The 18479-nt window shown below is 55.5% G+C and overlaps 8 protein-coding genes across 8 annotated transcripts; 1 reads left to right on the forward strand and 7 right to left on the reverse strand.

Moving 5' to 3' along the window:
• Positions 1-919: 919 nt before the first annotated feature.
• Positions 920-2236, reverse strand: HMPREF1541_01942 (uncharacterized protein; the record flags this gene model as incomplete). The annotated part of the gene is made up of 1 exon (XM_008716298.1): positions 920-2236. The coding sequence occupies one exon, from the start codon at positions 2234-2236 to the stop codon at positions 920-922; it is 1317 nt and encodes a 438-aa protein (XP_008714520.1).
• A 629-nt stretch (positions 2237-2865) lies between these two features.
• HMPREF1541_01943 (uncharacterized protein) lies at positions 2866-4107 on the reverse strand (the record flags this gene model as incomplete). The annotated part of the gene is made up of 1 exon (XM_008716299.1): positions 2866-4107. The coding sequence occupies one exon, from the start codon at positions 4105-4107 to the stop codon at positions 2866-2868; it is 1242 nt and encodes a 413-aa protein (XP_008714521.1).
• Positions 4108-6276: 2169 nt separating this feature from the next.
• HMPREF1541_01944 (uncharacterized protein) lies at positions 6277-7695 on the reverse strand (the record flags this gene model as incomplete). The annotated part of the gene is made up of 1 exon (XM_008716300.1): positions 6277-7695. One exon carries the CDS (start codon positions 7693-7695, stop codon positions 6277-6279), a length of 1419 nt encoding a protein of 472 aa, XP_008714522.1.
• Positions 7696-8615: 920 nt separating this feature from the next.
• Positions 8616-9920, reverse strand: HMPREF1541_01945 (uncharacterized protein; the record flags this gene model as incomplete). Its single annotated transcript, XM_008716301.1, has 3 exons — positions 8616-8951; positions 9027-9626; positions 9702-9920. The coding sequence occupies 3 exons, from the start codon at positions 9918-9920 to the stop codon at positions 8616-8618; spliced, it is 1155 nt and encodes a 384-aa protein (XP_008714523.1).
• A 2113-nt stretch (positions 9921-12033) lies between these two features.
• Positions 12034-12978, reverse strand: HMPREF1541_01946 (uncharacterized protein; the record flags this gene model as incomplete). The annotated part of the gene is made up of 1 exon (XM_008716302.1): positions 12034-12978. One exon carries the CDS (start codon positions 12976-12978, stop codon positions 12034-12036), a length of 945 nt encoding a protein of 314 aa, XP_008714524.1.
• A 295-nt stretch (positions 12979-13273) lies between these two features.
• HMPREF1541_01947 (uncharacterized protein) lies at positions 13274-14410 on the reverse strand (the record flags this gene model as incomplete). The annotated part of the gene is made up of 1 exon (XM_008716303.1): positions 13274-14410. One exon carries the CDS (start codon positions 14408-14410, stop codon positions 13274-13276), a length of 1137 nt encoding a protein of 378 aa, XP_008714525.1.
• Positions 14411-15193: 783 nt separating this feature from the next.
• Positions 15194-16070, forward strand: HMPREF1541_01948 (uncharacterized protein; the record flags this gene model as incomplete). Its single annotated transcript, XM_008716304.1, has 2 exons — positions 15194-15202; positions 15249-16070. The coding sequence occupies 2 exons, from the start codon at positions 15194-15196 to the stop codon at positions 16068-16070; spliced, it is 831 nt and encodes a 276-aa protein (XP_008714526.1).
• A 243-nt stretch (positions 16071-16313) lies between these two features.
• On the reverse strand, positions 16314-18049 carry HMPREF1541_01949 (uncharacterized protein; the record flags this gene model as incomplete). The annotated part of the gene is made up of 2 exons (XM_008716305.1): positions 16314-17386; positions 17437-18049. The coding sequence occupies 2 exons, from the start codon at positions 18047-18049 to the stop codon at positions 16314-16316; spliced, it is 1686 nt and encodes a 561-aa protein (XP_008714527.1).
• Between the last annotated feature and the right edge of the window lie 430 nt (positions 18050-18479).

An 18479-nucleotide genomic window follows, 5' to 3' on the forward strand; every position in this document is an offset into this window, starting at 1 on the left:
ATTGGGATTTAGCCCCCTGTTGAGAACGATAAAGAGGTACCCCCGCCTGGCCCGCCTGGGATGGAAACAAGTTGATGAACGGTACTTTTGTGCGTTGGAAAGAGCAGGTTTCTTCGGTTCCGAGCAGAGGAACGACGCGTCCAGTGGCTCGTCATCGAGATGAAAATATGAGGCACAGAATTGTCTCAAAAGGTCGGATGCCCGCTTGGTCAAGAAGAGAGAGAGAGAGACGACCTTATTACACAGCTCATGACGATGGATGGAGGTTTCGAGCTACGACATCTGAGCAGGAGTCTCTTAGCACCTCCGATGCATTAAGGCGATGGGCGGCCAGGGGGAGGGGGAGGTTTGACTGCCGCAGGATATCTACCTCGAACGGGACTTGAAAGCGCTCTGCTCTGCCATGCCAGTAGAGAGCGAGCGCACGCACTTTTGTTGTATATATTACGTACCGTAACGATGGTGGGATAGGGTGATGATGATGTCGAGTATCGAATGTTTAAGATCGAACCTCGACATTGACATTGCTGCTGTTACCAGGTGCCTGCATCGTGATAGGGTTCTTTCTTCATCTGCTCTGCTCTCACAGAGAGGATGAAATTTGGTGGTCGGCCAGGCTACATGTTGGCCGTCGACGACTCGGGCTACAGTAGACGGGTGCTTGAAAATGAGAAGGACACGTGGCACAGGTTGGCGCTATATCCATATACTGCAGGAGAGAGTACTGAGGGGGGTTGGATGGGTTAGTACATTCTCTGTCCGGTAGAAAAAGCAATCATGCATGTGGAACCATTTATATATTAACCACCGCCCAAGTCCGTATACATCATCATGGTCATTATCGTCGTCAAGCAAGCATCCTCGCTCGGCCGGCCAGCCTCGAGCACGGGGGGGACCTCCCATCCCAAGCTTTATCTAACTAGCCCCCGCCAACCGTGACAGTCCACACCTTCGGATCCCCAGCATGGACCTCACCACTCTGATCCGCCCCACCCGACGGCTGCACGTCGTCGTACGGAAAAGCATAGCCTTTGCCGTCGTAGTTATTCTCGTGCACCACGCGACTGTAGTGGTTCGTCACGGCCTCCTGGTAGAACAAGCTCTGGCTGGCGGGGAACGCGTCGGTCTTGAGCAAGGTCGAGCGATTGAACGCCGCGGACAGACGGGGGATGATGGCGTTGGTGAGCGCGTTGGCGCCCGTGGCGAAGGGCCCCGTGCTGCAGCTGAAGATGTCGGCGGTGGAGGGCTTGGTGAAAACTGAGGGCGAGGTGATGGGCTTCTGCTGGCCGCCATCGGAGGGGCTGCGCTGCGTGGTGAAGGAGAGGGCGGTGCCGTTGTGGGTCGTGGTGGCTGAGACGACGCCCCATTGCGCTTGTGTGTCGATGTGCATGGGCTGGGTGGCGAAGCGGGACCAGACTTGGTCGACGTAGGGCTCGAAGTAGCCGTTGAAGAGGGAGTTGTTGCCCACGCGCCCGAGATTGGGCGATAGGACGCGCAGGTTGCGGTTCTGATGGGTCACGATGAGTTGGTCCCACGGCTTACCGTCCGCGGCGTGCTGGGCACGGAGCGCGGAAGCGATGTTGTTGAGTCCGTTGGGTTTGAGGCCTCGGACGGTTCGGGTGCCGGAGTTGATGGTGGTGAGGGTGAGGGCGACGGGAATGTCGGAGACAAAGTCGACATAGGAGATGTTGGCGTAGAGTTGGTCGGAGTTAAAGGTGAACTCACAAAAGCCCCAATCCAGGTTGACGTTGGGGTCGGACGGATTAGACACGGAGGGCTCAACCAGAGCCGGGCCAGGATTGATAAAGAACTTGAGCGGCTGACCGAGCGAGAAATAGATTCGTCCTCCAGCGATGTGCGGCACTGTTAGATTCGTCGTACTGCCGGTGCCGCCGAGGCGGATGGCTGTATTTTGAGAGACTGGCGACATCGTTGACCCTGGGCTAGGCGGATAGTATGGCGTCCTGCCATCCGCACCGAGCAAGAACAACGCATTGTTGTTGTCGATCGCCCGACCGCTGACGGTGGCGTAAACGGTAGTGCCGGCGGCAAACTGATTGACCAGCGCGATGCTGAGGGTGCCCGAGACTGCTTGGACAGCAAAATTGTCGTCTCCTGTAGGAGGTGGAGCAGCGGGTGATTGCGACCCGTCCGAGGCAGGTGGCTGCTGATGCTGCTGAAGCGGCTGTTGGCCATCCGGCCGCTTCTTCTCAAAGATACTCCGGAATCTGCGCATGATGAGAGAATGCAGTTGGCCGCAATGTGGTAGCACAGGAGCTCCAAACCCAATAATGGAAGAAAATCGGCCTACTTATGATCCGAGCAGCACCTCTTCTCAGCATGTGGTCTCGGGTTGATGGGCCCATGTGGATTCGCACTTGACTTCCAAGCTGGCGAATGATCGACGAGCGGGCGACGTCACCTGGCGGTCAAATCCAGCATGTACGTCAAAGAGTTGATGAAACATGGTAACCGGCCTCGGGCAGACCAATGATGCATCAGAACAACGGTCTGTGCCGAAGCAAGCTGGAGCAAGGAACTTCATACACGAGGAATTACTGCCAGAGCCCGCGTATGGCTGCTGGTGTGCAACGTGGCACCCGAAGATGCCAGACCAAGCTGCCGGATGGCAGTGCGAGTCCTGATTGGCTGTGTGCCTGACAGGGATAGAAACCGGCTGACCTTGAAGACGATCCGGGCAGATCTGGTGACTGGGGCCAGGACCTTGATCAAACGTCAACCACACGGCCACCTGAGCCGCACAGATGATGTTATTTCACAGAGGTTGCATTCTTGCGCGGTCTCATGGACGAATAAGGCCGGGACAATGACTCGACGTTAAGGCGCGGAAATGTGAGACGTCCCTCATACAAGGAAAGTCCAGAAGCTAGGAAAGACGAATTCCTCTTCGAAGATGCGGCGGATCTGTTCCAGTACGAATTTTTCCACTTTGCCAACGTTTTTAAGGACCTGTTTCCCGCTCTCTTGGCGCCCAATTTCACTCTCGATGTGGATCTCCTTGAGCAGCCCAATGTTAGGCACTGTAGTTTTAGATTTGGCCCGGTTGCGGTCTGAGGTGTCGTGTGATGGGGCGTCCTGTGTGAAATGGTCACCGACCAAAGTATCTGCATCCTCGGGGTCCAAGAAGCAGAAGTGCATGCGCTTTCTGATATATGCTAGTATTGCAACCCCATCGAAGGTCATGCCGGTAATGGACAGCTTCAGAGGAATGCCCACAAAGCTCGGCATAGGGTAGTCTAACAAGATCTCTGCAGTGAGCATCATGCGGACATCTCCAGAGTAGTTGACGCGTGCAACGACCTGCATGTCGGAAGGCTGGGGTGCGGGGAGCTGGGGAGGCCGCACAGGGGTGTCAAAATCGAGGGAGGGATCATCTGAGACTTTCTGTGCCTGTGAGTATCCCTGATGATGTAGGTGGTCGGCGGGTCCCGCGTTGATGCTTGCAAGGTCGGGCGATGTCAGCAGCGTCGTAGCGGTAGATGGTCTCGTAGATGGTTCGTTGGTTTCTATGCCGTGGCCATGGCCATGCAGGGGAGTATGAGGGCGGTCCATATGCCAGCCCACAGGTGAAAAGGGAGTACCGCTAGCAACAGCTGCCAATGGTGTCTGTGCTCCAGACAAGCCTCCAATCGGCATGTGGAAGTAATTGAAGTTGGAAGTACCTCCAGGGATGCCCGGGGTACCACTGCGTGGGATACCTGAAAATCCAGCTTCATTGATGAAACGAGAATGATGTGGCTCTCCTCGAGCAGCATTGGAGGATAATGGGTCTGTGGGTGGTGGACGCGCATTCGACCAGGCCGCTGTTGACTGCTGATCTCTGGTGCTGTCGGTGACACCATCGTCACTCTCATCGTCATTCTCGTCGTCATCTTCGTAGAAATCAGGCAGCGGATCACTTATGTCTTTGATCTCGACCTCTGGGCAAGCTGAACCAAAGCTAAACGAGTGCACCTGAACAGACTTGATGAAACGAGGCAACGGGACTTGCTGGAACCTGTCGTGGATAAACTCTCGTATTTTCTCTGCGCGAGCTTCGCCGTCAGGACCTTGAGTGATGGTGTCCCACGAGATATCTACCGACATCTCCGGCGTCAGTGAAAGACAAAGAGGTTGAATTGTCAACAAGTGCACCGGAGTAATTCTACGAGTTGCGAGCAGGGTGATGGATGAGAACCGCCTCTCTACGTCCTTGAGGCCCACCAGGAATCTGACCAATCACAAGCTCTGAAGACCAACCTAACAAATCCCATCAGCGAGCGCCGGAACGCACCTGGACTGGTATGTCAGCACCGCTTTCCCATGCCCCGGGATCGAACAAGGGCCGCTGATGTGACTGACTGCCTAGAAGTGCGCCCTTTGCAGCATGGAACAACCTCAATTGAGCGCTGCTAGCAACACTCAGCGGAGCAGCGCGCCGACACCGGCGCCAAGAGCAGGACTAAAGAAGACTAGTGCGGTCAGAGCAGCAGCAGGCTCATAAAATCCACCAGATCCATCAAATCTCTGTTGCATCGCTCCATCCTTATCACTGCTGTCCCCTATCCGTGCGTTGGAGAACTGAGCAACGTTTCGCATCATGGCATGCACCCTGCTGGAGATGGCGACATCTTGTCGGGCCTCCTTTTCGTTTCGCTGAGCTGCGTCACGAGCTTTCCGGCCGAAGCCGCTGGACCGAGGATCACAACGCGTTTCAAATTGCTGCCATCAGGAAATCTGTCCGGGCCTGACGTCCAGAGCTCAGACGCCTGTGTCTGTCGTCATCGCCCAGTTCCAGCCAACAACATGTTCTCCGTGCCTCCTCTTCATGGTTTCCAGTCCGGTCACAGGGCAACGTTCCCTGGGGAGCAGGCCTTTGCTAGCATGGATTTTCCGACAACCTGGAATGTTTCGTATCGCGGGCAACCCGCCAGAGATAGCTGCCCGTGGGATGCCTGTCTCCATCGAGAGACACTATCTGCGTGTCAGTCCACACGGCGACGTATCTTGACAGCGCACCGTCCGAGGCACAATGGTGGGGTCAGCAGACCTGATGCGGCTGGAAGCGGTTCAGACCATCGTGGCTTGCCGAGGTGCCCCCCCCGACGCCAGAATTCTTCCCTTCCCCCAAGGCTACAGAGCCAACCATGGCAGACATAGTTGCTCGATTGCACTTCTCGAACCTTTGCGCTATCGCACATTGGGCCCGGCCGCACCCGTCAACAACGAGGAATCGTCCAGTAGTGTGACGATTCTGTCGTTCAACTAAGCACCCGACTTTGTTTCGATGATCTCCAAGCCGAGACTCTCATTCCCCCAAGGTAAGCTGTGGCATATATACATCGCAACATACGCTGCTTCACATGCGATTCAGAAAGTTCCAATTATTTTGTTCATTCTCTTGTCCAACTCCATCATCCCACGCTCACCGCACAGCTCTTATCCATTCCAGCCGCGCTTACTTCAGCACGTGGTCACTAATCCCTCAATCACACGTCGACACTCGCGCCACACACCCACGTCAACTCAACGCTAATCCTCAGCCTGTTCGAAACCCCGTCGCATTTCGGCCTTTGCAGATCCGCGTCTTGGTCCAAGCTTGTCGCCTGTCCAACCCATCTACCTTGTGGGCTATATAAGACTGGCTTTACTCTCAACACATCTCATCACCGCTAACATTTCCTCAACCTCCTCAAGCAACCCACATTCAGCTCAAATCCATCACAATGGCCCCCGTTGCTCAGTATCTCTCGCTCGCCCCGACTCACCACGCTGGTGTGAAGGCAGTAGTCGTCGAAGGTGCTGCTCAGCCCATTGAAATTCCTGTCACTGAGAAAAACCGACGGTCCAGCTCTACCACCACCAACGAATCTTCTGCTACTCCTCGCGGTTCTGTTGACGACTCCGTGGTGGATGTGGAGGCCAAATCCCAATTCCTCAAGCTAGGCAACTGACTGAGCCCTTCTGGTTCCGCGCACGTCCTTTCATATGATCGTCTGCCCTGTCCGGAGTTCGGCATCCTTCTACGCCCAATCTACGAGGCTCTCTTTGGCTATTGGTATAAACAAATTGCTGTCGCGGCGACGACATCCCCGAAATCGGAATGATGATATTACTGGCTTTCGCAAAGACGTCCATTGAAGGTCTTCGACTGCTGGCGCCTGGACACCACGCCCTGACCGCCATGCAGGATAATGGCAATAAGAAATCATTTGAACCTTCTATTCTACTCTTTGTCTATTCTATGTCATGAAGTGCTCCTAGCTCAACATGCAGTTACAGTTTCGGGAATCGGACTCTCAGAAACTGGTTAGGCCACGCGATGTCGACACCAAGTTGCCAGGCCACTCTCAGCACCCACTCTGGCTCGCGCATGAACTGCCGAGCAACCAGAATCACGTCCGCCATCGGCTCCTTCCCACCCGAGCCCTTCTCCGTCATGCTGACCGCAGCCTTTGCTTCGTCGCCAATGCTTGCATCCCCGGAGCTCGCGCCATTGGTATCGGCATTCAGCTCAACAATGCCTTTCGCCTGCTCGGCCTCGGTGATCAGTCCCACAGCTCCAATCAAGAGGCTCTTGCCCTGTCGCTTCATCTCCTTTCTGATCCGGTCTGCAATCTTGACCTGATAGTCCTTGCTCTTGAACATGTCCACCAACTGCTCCTTGTGGTTCCCTCCGGAACTCACGTCCAACAGATCGACTCCCCAGTCTGGCAGCATCGCCGCCAGCCGCAACGTGTCTTCCACATTCCAGCTCTTCCCACTCCCAACCGTCCGCTCCACCTCCGTGCCCTCTAACCATTCCGTACTGCTCACCCTCAGAAACAGCGGCATGTCCACCGGAATATTTCTCCTGACCTCCAGCACCACCTCCTTGAGCAGCCTTATCCTCCCCTCGAAAGAACCCCCGTACCCGTCCGTCCTGCGATTCGTGACAGGGCTCAGAAACTGATGCAGCAGGTACCCATGCGCGGCGTGAATCTCCACGACTTGGATGCCAGCCTCCACCGCCCTCTTCGCCGCCCGTCCCCAGTCCAGGACCAATTCCGCAATCTCCCCTTCAGTCAATGCTCTCGGCACACAATACCCCCCCTCCTCACTCCCGCCCAAGCCATCCCACGCCTCGGCCTCCCCACCCATCGGCCCCACCACATCCGCAGGCCACCCACCCACCTCCTCCGACGCCCTGACGCTCCCCGGCCCCCACCCCTTCCGCTTCCGATACTCCGCCGCCACCCACGGCGCCACCACACTGGCCTTGCGCCCCGCATGCGCCAGCTGCACGCCCACGACGCCGCCCTGGCTGCGCACAAAGTCCGCCACGCGCTTCACGCCGGGGATCTGCGCGTCCGTCCACAGGCCCGGGCAGTTCGGGCTGATGCGCCCGCGAGCCTGCACGCCCGTGGCTTCGATGAAGGTCAGCGAGGCGCCTTTGAGCGCGTAGTGGCCGAGCGTCGCGACGTGGTAGTCGGTGAGCGCGCCGGCGAGCGGGCCTGTTGGCGCGGTGCTGTACTGGCACATGGGCGCCACGAGGATGCGGTTGCGCAGCGTGGTCGCGCGGATGGTCAGCGGGGTGAAGAGCGTGGGCGTCTGGGATGTGAGGGTTGTGGGCGTGCCGGGTGAGGTGAGGTGGGCGGGCGTGAAGTAGGGGGCTTCGGGGCTGGGGGCATTGAGGGGGCAGATGGGCGGTGCCATGGTTGAACGAGCTCTGGAGTGGTTTGACGGCGTAGGCACTCGATTAATACGATGTGGTTCTTGTGGATAGTGCGTTGTATGGTCGGCAGGCTTCGGCCGCTGGCGTAAGCGGGCTCGTTGGGCTTAGATAAAGCAGTTTCCCCAACGTGCTCGAACGCCCAGAAACGATGGCTTATAAATTCGAACGCTCTTTGCAGCGCGGCTGAGATACTGGAATGGGACAATGGTCTATAGAGGGTGTAACCCAATAAGCTGACTATCAGTCTCTTATCAACCGGGTATGATCTTGAATATGCAGGAAGGGAAAAGTCCCAGGAGCCTGATTTGTAAAAGTTCTACGTTACCTCGAACAGAGGCATAGAAAGTCGGGTTGTTGCCTCGGCACTTCCCCACTGCTGCAGTGAGAGCTCTCCGACCCCTATCACCCCTATCCGGCTAGCATGGGCGGTCCGGTTAGGCGTGAAATTCAAGCCTTGTTGGAGACGCCATGAGGCTGCATCTTTGAACTGCCTGATCACACCATCGACAGTCGAGATGGCAACATCAGACTATACAGTATATCCTGGATGGCACTGTGCCCCTCTGTTGCAACTAGATCTTCATCCACCACCTACCCTCTCTTCTAGTGACCGCCACTCTGGTCCCGGCCATCAGCAAAAATCCTACAAAGATGGTAGTGGCGCTCCAGATCATGCCGCCTGTCCAGTTGGCTCCAGAGCCCCGCGCCCCGACAATAGCGCCTGTTACGGGGGTGCCGATCAAGCTCCCGATCGCCATACTGACAAAACAGAGCCCCTAGAATAGGAAGGAAATCTGTCAGTTTGAGCTCAAAACGGATGGCTAGAGATCCTGCTGGAATAAGGTGAGATAGGTATTGTTGCTGCAATATGCTTACTATAGTTGTGGTCAGCGAGGTGTTCCTATGTTTCAACTCGAATGTAGTCCTTACCCATTCGCGCACCGAAATGACTAAGGTCCGGCGTTAGGCTTGCTACCGAGGCCGGTGGTAAGGCCAGAAGGCCACCCGAGAAGAAGCCATAGAGTACGGCGATGGTGAGTAGAGAGCCGAGTGAGTGGACGCCCAGCCATCCATATATGAGGACTGCCGAGACCAGTCCACATGGTATCTGCACATTCAGGGGACCGACGTGGTCGGACAGTAGGTTCGGCAGCGTTCGGCCAAACACAGACGCGGCGTTGACGATGGGAAGGTAATAGATCGGGGAGAATGAGGACACCTGAGTGGTCTCCGCCCACTTCGGCCTGGTCAGCATATACCTTCCATCACCGTCATCGGCACAACCACACCCGCCAGCAAATTGAGAACTTACACTCTGCACAAATTGCAAAAACACATAAAATCCCAGCATCGACACCAACATGCCCGCACAGTACAGGGCGAATGGCGCCTCGCCCAGCGCCCGAAACGCAAACACCTCGCCGCGCCTTCGGGGCGGCAAGCGCTGTTTCATCACTATCGCACTCACACTCAATGTCCCCAGCGCCACGAACCCCAGCACCCGCAATGTCCAGCCAAATCCCACCCGCAGCAACAGCCGCTGGCACATGATGGGCAGCACCACACCGCCCACCGCGCTCCCGCTCGTGACGATCCCGACCGCCAGGCCGCGCCGGCGCACGAACCACGTACTCGCCGTGCCCACGCTGGGTACGAGCAGACAGCCCATGCCCAGGCCGACGCAGAGGCCCTGGCTGAGCAGGGCGTGCCAGTAGGTGCGCGCGAGGCTGGCCATCATGAGGCCGAAGACCATGAGGGAGGTGCCACAGCAGATGAGGGAGCGCAGGTAGCCGGCGTCGAAGAGACGGCCGCACAGGCCGCCGCCGAACAGCAGCAGGAAAGCTTGCAGACTGCCGATCCAGGCGGTGGTCGAGGGGGAGGCGTGCAAGGGGGAGGCGGGTGAGGACTCGTACTAAGGTGGGATGGTGGTCAGCGGAGCGGACAGCCGGAGGCGTTGTGTGCAAAAAGGGGGCAATCTGGCGCTTACGTAGGACTGGAATGTTCCGTAAGTTAGGACAATGCCCCAGGTGTTGAACATGAGAAAGAAGCCACCGAGGATCTGCAGGTATGCCCGAAAGCCAACGTCTGGAGGTGGGATGGCTTTGTCTTCTGCGGGAGGGCAACCAGCTGCTTCTGTGGAGGAGTCATCAAGGCTGGGGGGCTCTTCCTTTTCAACACCATCCTGTGCATCGTGGTCTGTGGGCATGGAAGAGCTCACTGGCGCTATGGTGGCGGCATGGAGCTCTGTGACCATTTCGCCCGGAGAGGCGGTCGTCGGAGCCACTGGCGACGCTTGAAGCTTTGGTTTCTCCAACTAAAATGGATGGGAGGGTGTTTTGGTCCCAACAGTAGATACAACCTCTACTCCGACTAGTTCGCGCAGATACTGTCGCTGAGCTCATGGAATGGTTGCCCGCTTGATATACGGAGACCTGGCCATTTTCTAGCCTGGAGGAAGGGAGATATAGAAGACTCCAAGAATGCGCGCTTGCTCATCGCCTTAGTTTATTAGTTTATTGCCGATATCCGTGCAGCCAGCCTCGTGCGGGGGGAGAAGTCCGATAGCCGCTCGATACACGACCAATTTTGTCAAGTATCTCCTGGCGATATATTTGTTGCCGTGTAGTACTTTGATGCTTCCTTCGTATAGTCAGCAGGCCGTTGGCAGTGTACTTACTTTGCGGTGCTTTGTGTGGTGTTGCTGATCGATTCGTCTTCTAGGTTTCAGACGTCTCGCAATGTCCAAAATGGGACGGCGCGGCGTAAACGGCGTGAGGCAAATCCGTGCTGTTTGATGAGACACCTCCGCGGGCGAGACCTTGTCAGAAACCAGTGCTAATCAACGCGTAGGTCACACGTTTTGATGCCGGCCCTACAGATGTGAAATCGCTGGGCGGCTGTGAGTCTGCTGTCCGGTACCGTGTTGTGTTGCCTTGCCACACGGCTCCACTCTGAACCAAATTTCACTGCCTCTTGGCATCAGCCGAAGTATCAGCCTGGCCCAGTACCATGGGTCGCCAGCGAGGTACTCGCCGTCAACGTTTTGCGGCCGCGGTACTGAGTACCTCTGAGTACCTCATCATATCAACACAACCTAATCAGCCAGTCTATAAAAATGTCCCAGCTATCCGGGTCGCCAGGATTGCCGCCCATGCGCTTCCTCTACAGATTGCATCGATACAACGAAGCATTTACTTTGTAAAAAGGTCCCACACTCTACTAGTTTACCACCAAGGAGAATCCTCAAGATGCCTCGCCAAGTGCACTTTGCAGACGGCAGTCGACCAGGCGATCGGTACGACGACACGGAAGAAAGGGCTGCGGACCAAGTCGTAGGCGAGCACCGAGGACTCCCAGCTTCAACCACCGAGGAAGTGACCATTTTCGAGGCCCCAGAGCCTATGGAAAGCGATAGCTCTTGCTCAACCATAAGATCTGACTCTGCACCGCAGTCACCAACGCCCGTGACCTCGCCAGAATGTGAGCCGCCGGAACCCCAACAGCAGCCAGCAGCGCCTCAGACGAATCAAGCCCGGCCTCGCACGTTCTGGGACTGGTTCTGCCGCCGAAAGTCCAGAGAAGAGCGGCGGATGATAGCCAACGACAGAAACCGAAACCATAGCGACGGACGAAATCCATCAGACCAAGCAGCAGACTCCGATGCCCTCCTCCTCGAGGATGATTTTCTCGACGCCGACGCCATCCTCGAAGCCAGGGACCTAGCGAGGCGACGGCGATCCAACTCCCCGCCCGAGACGCGGCATTCAACATTTTCTTCCTCTCGAGGCATCCCTATCCCGCGGGGTACCACAGGCTGCCACCATGGAATCTCGAGACCCGGCTTGGTGGGTCTGGCGTGCCACGAAGACGGACTGCCGCCGGCGATGCTCCCGATGCGTCTGGGAGGGGAAAGGGAATGTGGTTCTTGTCTGGAAGTCTGGGTGCCGTGGCACATCAACCCCAGGGTGGATCGCTTGCGGTATATGCAGGATCGGTCGCTGCAGCGGAGGGAGCAGAGGCTCATGGAGGAGGAGGGGTGGAGACTGGCGCGTGAATGGGGTTGGCTGTAGAGTCTAGTAGCAGGGTTACGGTGAAGAGTGAAATGCAATGGTGGGGGCCGCGCGAGAAAGAGAGACCCAAGGCAGCTTTAAAGCAGATTCCTTCACTGGATAAGTCGAAGCAGAGTGTCTCTCTACCGAATGATAGTGACGGAGAACATTTCATTGGTAGCCAGCATCTATCTGGCATTGCTGTGTAGATCATGGCCTCCTTCGCGCTGAGTCAGCACCAGCAGACGTAGATTCGTAGATGCCACCGCATCAAACTGGGAGAGGCTTGAAATCCTGCTTTTTTGTCACCTCATCGATAGCTTCCCTCGCCACCTCTCTCAGCTGCTCCTCCGTCAGCTCCACGATTCCCACTGCTGCATTGTCGGTATTCTTGAACTGTCCCATCCCCGGTCCGGAGGAAGCGTGAACGAGCATGCCTCTCAAGGCGTCTGGGCTCCGCGCGCCTTGTTTGTACGCCTCCATCGACTTGTCATACAATGCTTTGGTATCGACCTCTGTGCGCTTAAGTTCCAGGTCTGGCCTTACTTCCTTGAATATGTGGAGCAACTTGTTCTGGGTGATGCTCGCACTTTGGATGAAGAAATATTTGTTCTCCGACTCAGCAGGATTCTTGAGAACCGCTGCGACAGCCTTGCCGGCATCATCGAGCAGCGTTGCAGAAAGCGGGAAGTCGCCACCGTTGAAGACCGTTGTCGTCCCCGCGGCATTGACGGAAATGCCTTTCTTCAGAGCCCAATCGAAGAGGATTCCGGTCTGGATCCCCGTGAAGGTGATTTTGCCCTCCGCGGCGAGTTTCTCGACGTGCTGTTCCACGATGACCTTCGGCGCGAGCACTGGGAACTCCTGAATATCCAGAAGGCGGTGGTTGACACCAAAGCAGGACGGCACAAGGCGATACACGCCAGCATTGGCGGCAGCATCCGCAATGGCGTTGGAGCTGTCAGCGTCCAGCCGAGAGATCAGACTGACGACGGCGTCGTGGCCTTGGAAAGCGCTCGCGAGTTTCTCAACCGACGAATAGTCGACCTCGACGACGCTCGGCTCGGCTTTGTATGCCCAGCTGTCGAGAGTCTTGGTACGGTCTCGGGTTAGAATTGTGAGCTCAAAGCCGCCGTCGATCAGATGCCGAACCACTGCGGGACCGAGCGTTCCATTAATTCCGGCAACGGCGACTCGTCGAATGGACGGCGCCATAATCCAGGCGACGTATGTGAAATTATTGAGAAGTTGAAAAAGTGTTCTTCGAGGGGCCATAAGACCCCAGGGGTTTTGTACTTTGCCTCTTGTGGGGGCCGTAGGCCACCCGCGTTACGTGCTCCCGGACTTAACGGCCTCACATCAGCTGGGTATCCGGCTCTGCATTAGAAGCTAGAAAAGAGTATTTGGGACTTGCACAGGCTCGTGCGTTGTTTGGCGACTTAGGCTGTGTAGTATAATTGCGTCCAGAACGCTAGCAACAGCGTCGGCTATCGAGCCATGCACTCATCTTTCATAGCTGCTCCAGCTTGGCATCATACTTTATTCCAGCTAGTTCTCGCGACTTGTCCATCCACTCAAGTACTCGCAAGCTCTCCTCGGCGCCGATAGTTTGTGGTCTCCTGGTAAATACTGCGTTGGCAATAACATCGGCTTGATACCAGATACCCCAACCATCCACCGGTTTTCGGATGATCTCATCCTTTTCGGTCCCATCCTCGTTCACGTCTTGGTTCCCGTACCACTGCACATGGAACTCCTCGGGGCGGATGGACGGAAACGGGATCGCAACAGACGCCTCCGTGCCTTCGATCCTGACTGCGGGCCCGGCCTTCCTCGCTTGGAGTCGTACATAGAATGGTGGCTTGCTCGAGCCTGGAAGCGTCATGCTAGTTGACACAATCGCAGTTGCATCCGTACTGGCAAGGACCACGGTGGTGATATCGTCAACCTCTCCGGGTCTCTGTGGCACGTTGTGTGTATGTGCGTGCAAGACGTTGGTGTCAGACACGTTTAGCGTATTGAGTGCAATATCTGCCCACGTCAAGGCATAGACCCCTTGGTCAAGCAACGAACCGGCACCAGCAGCCTTATCCAAGAATCTAGACTCATCTGCGAGATCTGGACCGACGATGGGGAATGAAAAGTCGGAGAACACCCGTCTGACGCTCCCGATCCGGGGCAACAACTCTTCCTGCAGGTACCGCGTCGCAGGAAGGTACCGTGTCCACATGGCTTCCATGAGAACGACTTGCTGCTGTGCCGCTAGTGCTATGCACTTGCGGTATTGTGCAGCCGTCATTGTTGCAGGTTTCTCGACGAGCACATTTCGTTTGTGTGTGAGAGCTGCCAGTGTTTCTTCATAGTGCAGGGGATGTGGCGTGGAGATGTAGACGATGTCAAAATCTCCTTGCTGCAGCATTGTCTCCCAAGAGTGATAAATAACTACAGATTCGGCATCAGGGACTTTGTTTTCCGCGAGCCATTTCTGCGCGCGCTCTTTGGAGCCTGTTGTGCTGATTGCCACAAGCTTGTGCTCGTACTGGGCACTTTCGCGCCCAAGGAGATCTTGGAAGAACGTGGAAGCAATGCTGGATAGTGAAAGACCTGCCCAACGACAGACAGGTTTGCCGTTCAATCTGGTAGACATGATGATTTCCAGTCCGGAGCAAAGGTCGGAAAACTGGATCAAGCTATCTTGTACTGGCGCACAGTCTGCTCATGAGATAGGATCAGAGCCTAAAGTTGTGTACCTGATAGTTTGGTGAGGATGCTGTATTTGTACTTGTGGTAGATGAGGGCAATGAATAACGAACAATGCGAGAGTGCTGTCTTGACACAGTAGTCTGAGCCGGGAGTCGGGAGTCGGTCAAGAAGGACCTAATGCTGCTCATATTACCTAGCTACTGCGAATAACCAGCCCCAAGGAGAAGTAACATGACCGCCCATGTCAAGAACGATACCATCACCCATTGTTGTGCGCCCAATCGATATCTCGGTCCCTTCGGCGACGGCAGAATCGCTGAACGGCTGAACGGTCCCGAGAACATTAAGCCGAATGTCAGTGATCCGCTCCAATCACGGCGTGACTCAGGAGGCCCGTGACGACGTGGAGTTTTGGCATTGTGTGTTGCGAACACCAAACTCTCTATTCGTGCGACTTGTGCGATCTCTACGGCTTCTCAGTGTGCTTGTCATGGCTGCGATTAGTGCAGCAACAGTCAAAATTATGCCGCAGGAGACTTGGCCTCATGGGCGGGCACGAAACCCGCTTAGCATGAAGAAGGGGTCGCCAGCTGGGCGAGGCCTTCAATAGTCTACTCCTTCTCGTTCTTGCGTGATCTCTGGGTCTTCAGAGAGGATTCAGGCATTTTCACGCAGCTCAGATCAATCTTGTTTACTACAATCAGTGTCCAACCGAATCGAACACAAGATGCATTTGGTACGGCGGCCGACTCGCAATTGGAGGTGATCTAACACAAACATAGTACGACCTGCGAGGGAAAGTAGCAGTAATAACAGGAGCTGCTCAGGGCCTGGGGTTCGCCTTCGCGGAGGCTTTGGCGTCGGCAGGCTGCGACATTGCGGTACTAGACATCCATTCCGAGGCACCTTTAGCAGTGATCGATTTGCAGGCCAAGCATAGCATTGTGTCCAGATACTACAAGACGGACGTGACATCTCTGGAGGACGTCACGAAGACGGTATCGCACATCGTTCGAGACTTCCACAGAATTGACATCAACATAAATGCGGCTGGTGTGGCGGTCGACGAACCCTTTCTGACGACGTCGACACAAACCGTCCAGAAGACCTTCGCGGTGAACGTCAACGGGTCTTTCTTCGTCGCTCAAGCATGTGGCAACGCGATGGTCGACCGCTACAAAGTCGAGCACGGTGATGCACCCGCAACACAGGCGACAACAGGCAGCATCGTTTTCATCGCCAGCATCGCCACATATATGGCCAGCTCCGCACAGCAGATCTCGTGCTACACTGCATCGAAGGCGGCAATCAGGGGAATGGTGAAGCCTGTGGCCATGGAGCTGTCCAGATATGGCATTCGCGTCAATAGCCTCAGCCCAGGCTATATGATGACGGACATGATGCGAGGGTTGCAACGGGCGCAGCCTACCCTCGTAAACCAGTTCGAGAAAGAGACATTGTTCGGTCGGATCGGTCTTCCCGAGGAGCTTCAGGGAGCGATCTTGTGGTTGTGTTCCGACCGTGCTAGTGGATGGTATACGGGGCAGGACTTGCTTGTCGATGGTGGTGCAACTTCGTGGAAGCATCCAGCGGTGCTGACTTAATATACTGCTTCCTCCTAGGATCCATATGTGTTGGTGCAAATCATGAGGTCTTACGGAGTTGCTCCATAACATCTGTTGTGAGCAAAGAGCGTTTTCATTGGGATTTTCTAGTATCGATCTTGAAGACTCAATACAGGATTTATCACGACGTATTTACCATTGTAACCTACGACCCAGGATTGGATGATGATACATGTAAATATCCACCAGTGCCTTCAGGCCCGACACGCCCCGGTATTGGGTTCATTCTCTCACATAAACAGGCTTTTCATCTTTCGATGAAACCTCCGAGTGTTCCACATCAGAGGCTACTTTGGCTTCAACATCTCCACCGCCAATTGAAACTCTCCTCGGATCAAGATGAGTCTCCCCGTTGACCTCATCAAGCAATCTTCTAGCGGCCACAGCCACATTGCCGCCAGCTTCGGCCACACGCCGGTCATGCTCGGCCATGTTCTTGCTGACCAAAAGGCTGTCGTCCGCGAAGAGAAGATCAACCTCTTCGAGACTTCTTCGAGCAGTTTCTGGGAAGAAGAAGTGGATGATTGGCATCACCACAAAGTTCATGCAGCCAAAGAAGATGAACGACCACCAACCAATATTAGCAAGCATGATTGGAATGACAAACGTCGTCGTACCACAGCCGATAGCCCATCCTAGGATCGTGTATGAATATCCCTTGGCGCGTACCTCCTGAGGCCAGATCTCGGTTCCGTAAATCCAGCAGGGTACGATGTTAAACATGCAAAAGAAGAAGACAAAGGTGAAGGTGAACGCAGAAGCGGCGGTACCGAGAGTTTGTGACTGGCCAGGATCGGATGTGATGCGGTCCTGTGATGTTTTGATGAGTGCGGCTACCAGGAACAACGATATGCCCTGGATCACGAACGAAATCTGAAGTGACATCCTGCGCCCGAGTCGATCGATGACCAGTGAAGCTGCGGCCGTGCCGATGACACCGAAGGTGTTCAGTAGACCAGACATCCAGGATGCCTTGTACGGGCTAAAGCCGGCAAGTTCGAAGAGCTTGGCTGCCCATGATACCATAACCAAAATGCCAGTCCACTGCTGAATTTGCTGAAGTGCGAAACCCAGCACGGCACGTCGACCAAGGTGGAGACTGCCTGAGTATCGACCACCTAGTGTGATGTTGACATAATTGTTGCGCTTGTGGTGGGATGCTTCTACAATAGCCTCGAGCTGTTCAAGTTCCTTGCGGACAGCGGGGTCGCTGGCGTCTTTGTCGCCTCTGATCTTGCACAAGATATCAACGGCATCCGCTCTTCGGTGATTGGCCATGAGCCAGCGTGGGGATTCTTGGGGCATGTTAGCTGCGGTTTGCACGGGACGGAGTAATGTATCATACCAGGGACAAAGAAGATCGCGATCAAGACAATGAGCATCGGAATGCACATGAAGCCGAGCGGGAAGCGCCAGCGGAAGCTGATGTTGCTGTTCCGGATTCCGAAGTTGATCCAATTGGCAAGGAAGATGCCCAAGAAGTTGGAAACAAAGACAAGAGAGAACGTCGAGCCACGGTCATGGGCTTCAGATAGCTCTGAGACCCACGATGGAATAAGGACATTGACGAAGCCGATCCCAATACCGGAGATGACGCGGGCACAGATGAACATGTTGGAATTGACCGAACCACATTGCAGAGCAGATCCAACGAGAGACGACAAGGCACCAAGAAAGGCTCCCTTTTTTCGCCCATACTTGTCGCCGAACCAGCCGCCGATGAAAGCACCAAACATGGCTCCAAAGTAATATGCTGCTGCGAGACCGCCCTGCTTAGTGGAGTCTGTGACTGTGCTGTCGTAGCCGATGTTGGACATGGCAATGAAACCGGGCGTTCCTGATACTGCGCCGTAGACACCTTGGTTGTAGCCTTCGTAGATGAGCGCAACAGCGCTGAAGACATTGAGGAGCAGTAGAACGCCTTTGCCAGGCAAGGCACGCCACGGTTCGAATACCATAGTTACTGTTCGTTCCGGGAGATGTTGCTGAGGGCCAACTCAAGAGATGTCCGGGCTGAGCCAAGTGAGAAAGGTGGAGAGCCGTGAAGAGTTCACAAGAGACCTGTCAGAGATAGGGGAGGATATATAGACGACACTTCGCTAGACTGCCTTCCCACATTTTGCTCACAATTCCGATCTAGGCTGTTGTTGGCCCGTCCACTCGGCTGGTCAAGGAGCTACCCGGTCATCAGTAATTTGCGCCCCGTGGTGCTAGAGTTTGCGGGGGTGGAGAACATAACGGTTGAATTCACCACGGCTGAATTGTCGGCACGGCTAAACGGCTGAAGAACAGCCCTCCATCAAAGGGGTCTGGATGTCTAGTGCCCCGTACTCTCAGACTCGGGATGTACACAGGTTGCAAATGCCGTACAGTGCGGAACAAATGCCC

Source organism: Cyphellophora europaea (assembly GCF_000365145.1).
Source record: "Cyphellophora europaea CBS 101466 unplaced genomic scaffold supercont1.2, whole genome shotgun sequence".
Lineage (NCBI taxonomy): Eukaryota > Fungi > Ascomycota > Eurotiomycetes > Chaetothyriales > Cyphellophoraceae > Cyphellophora > Cyphellophora europaea.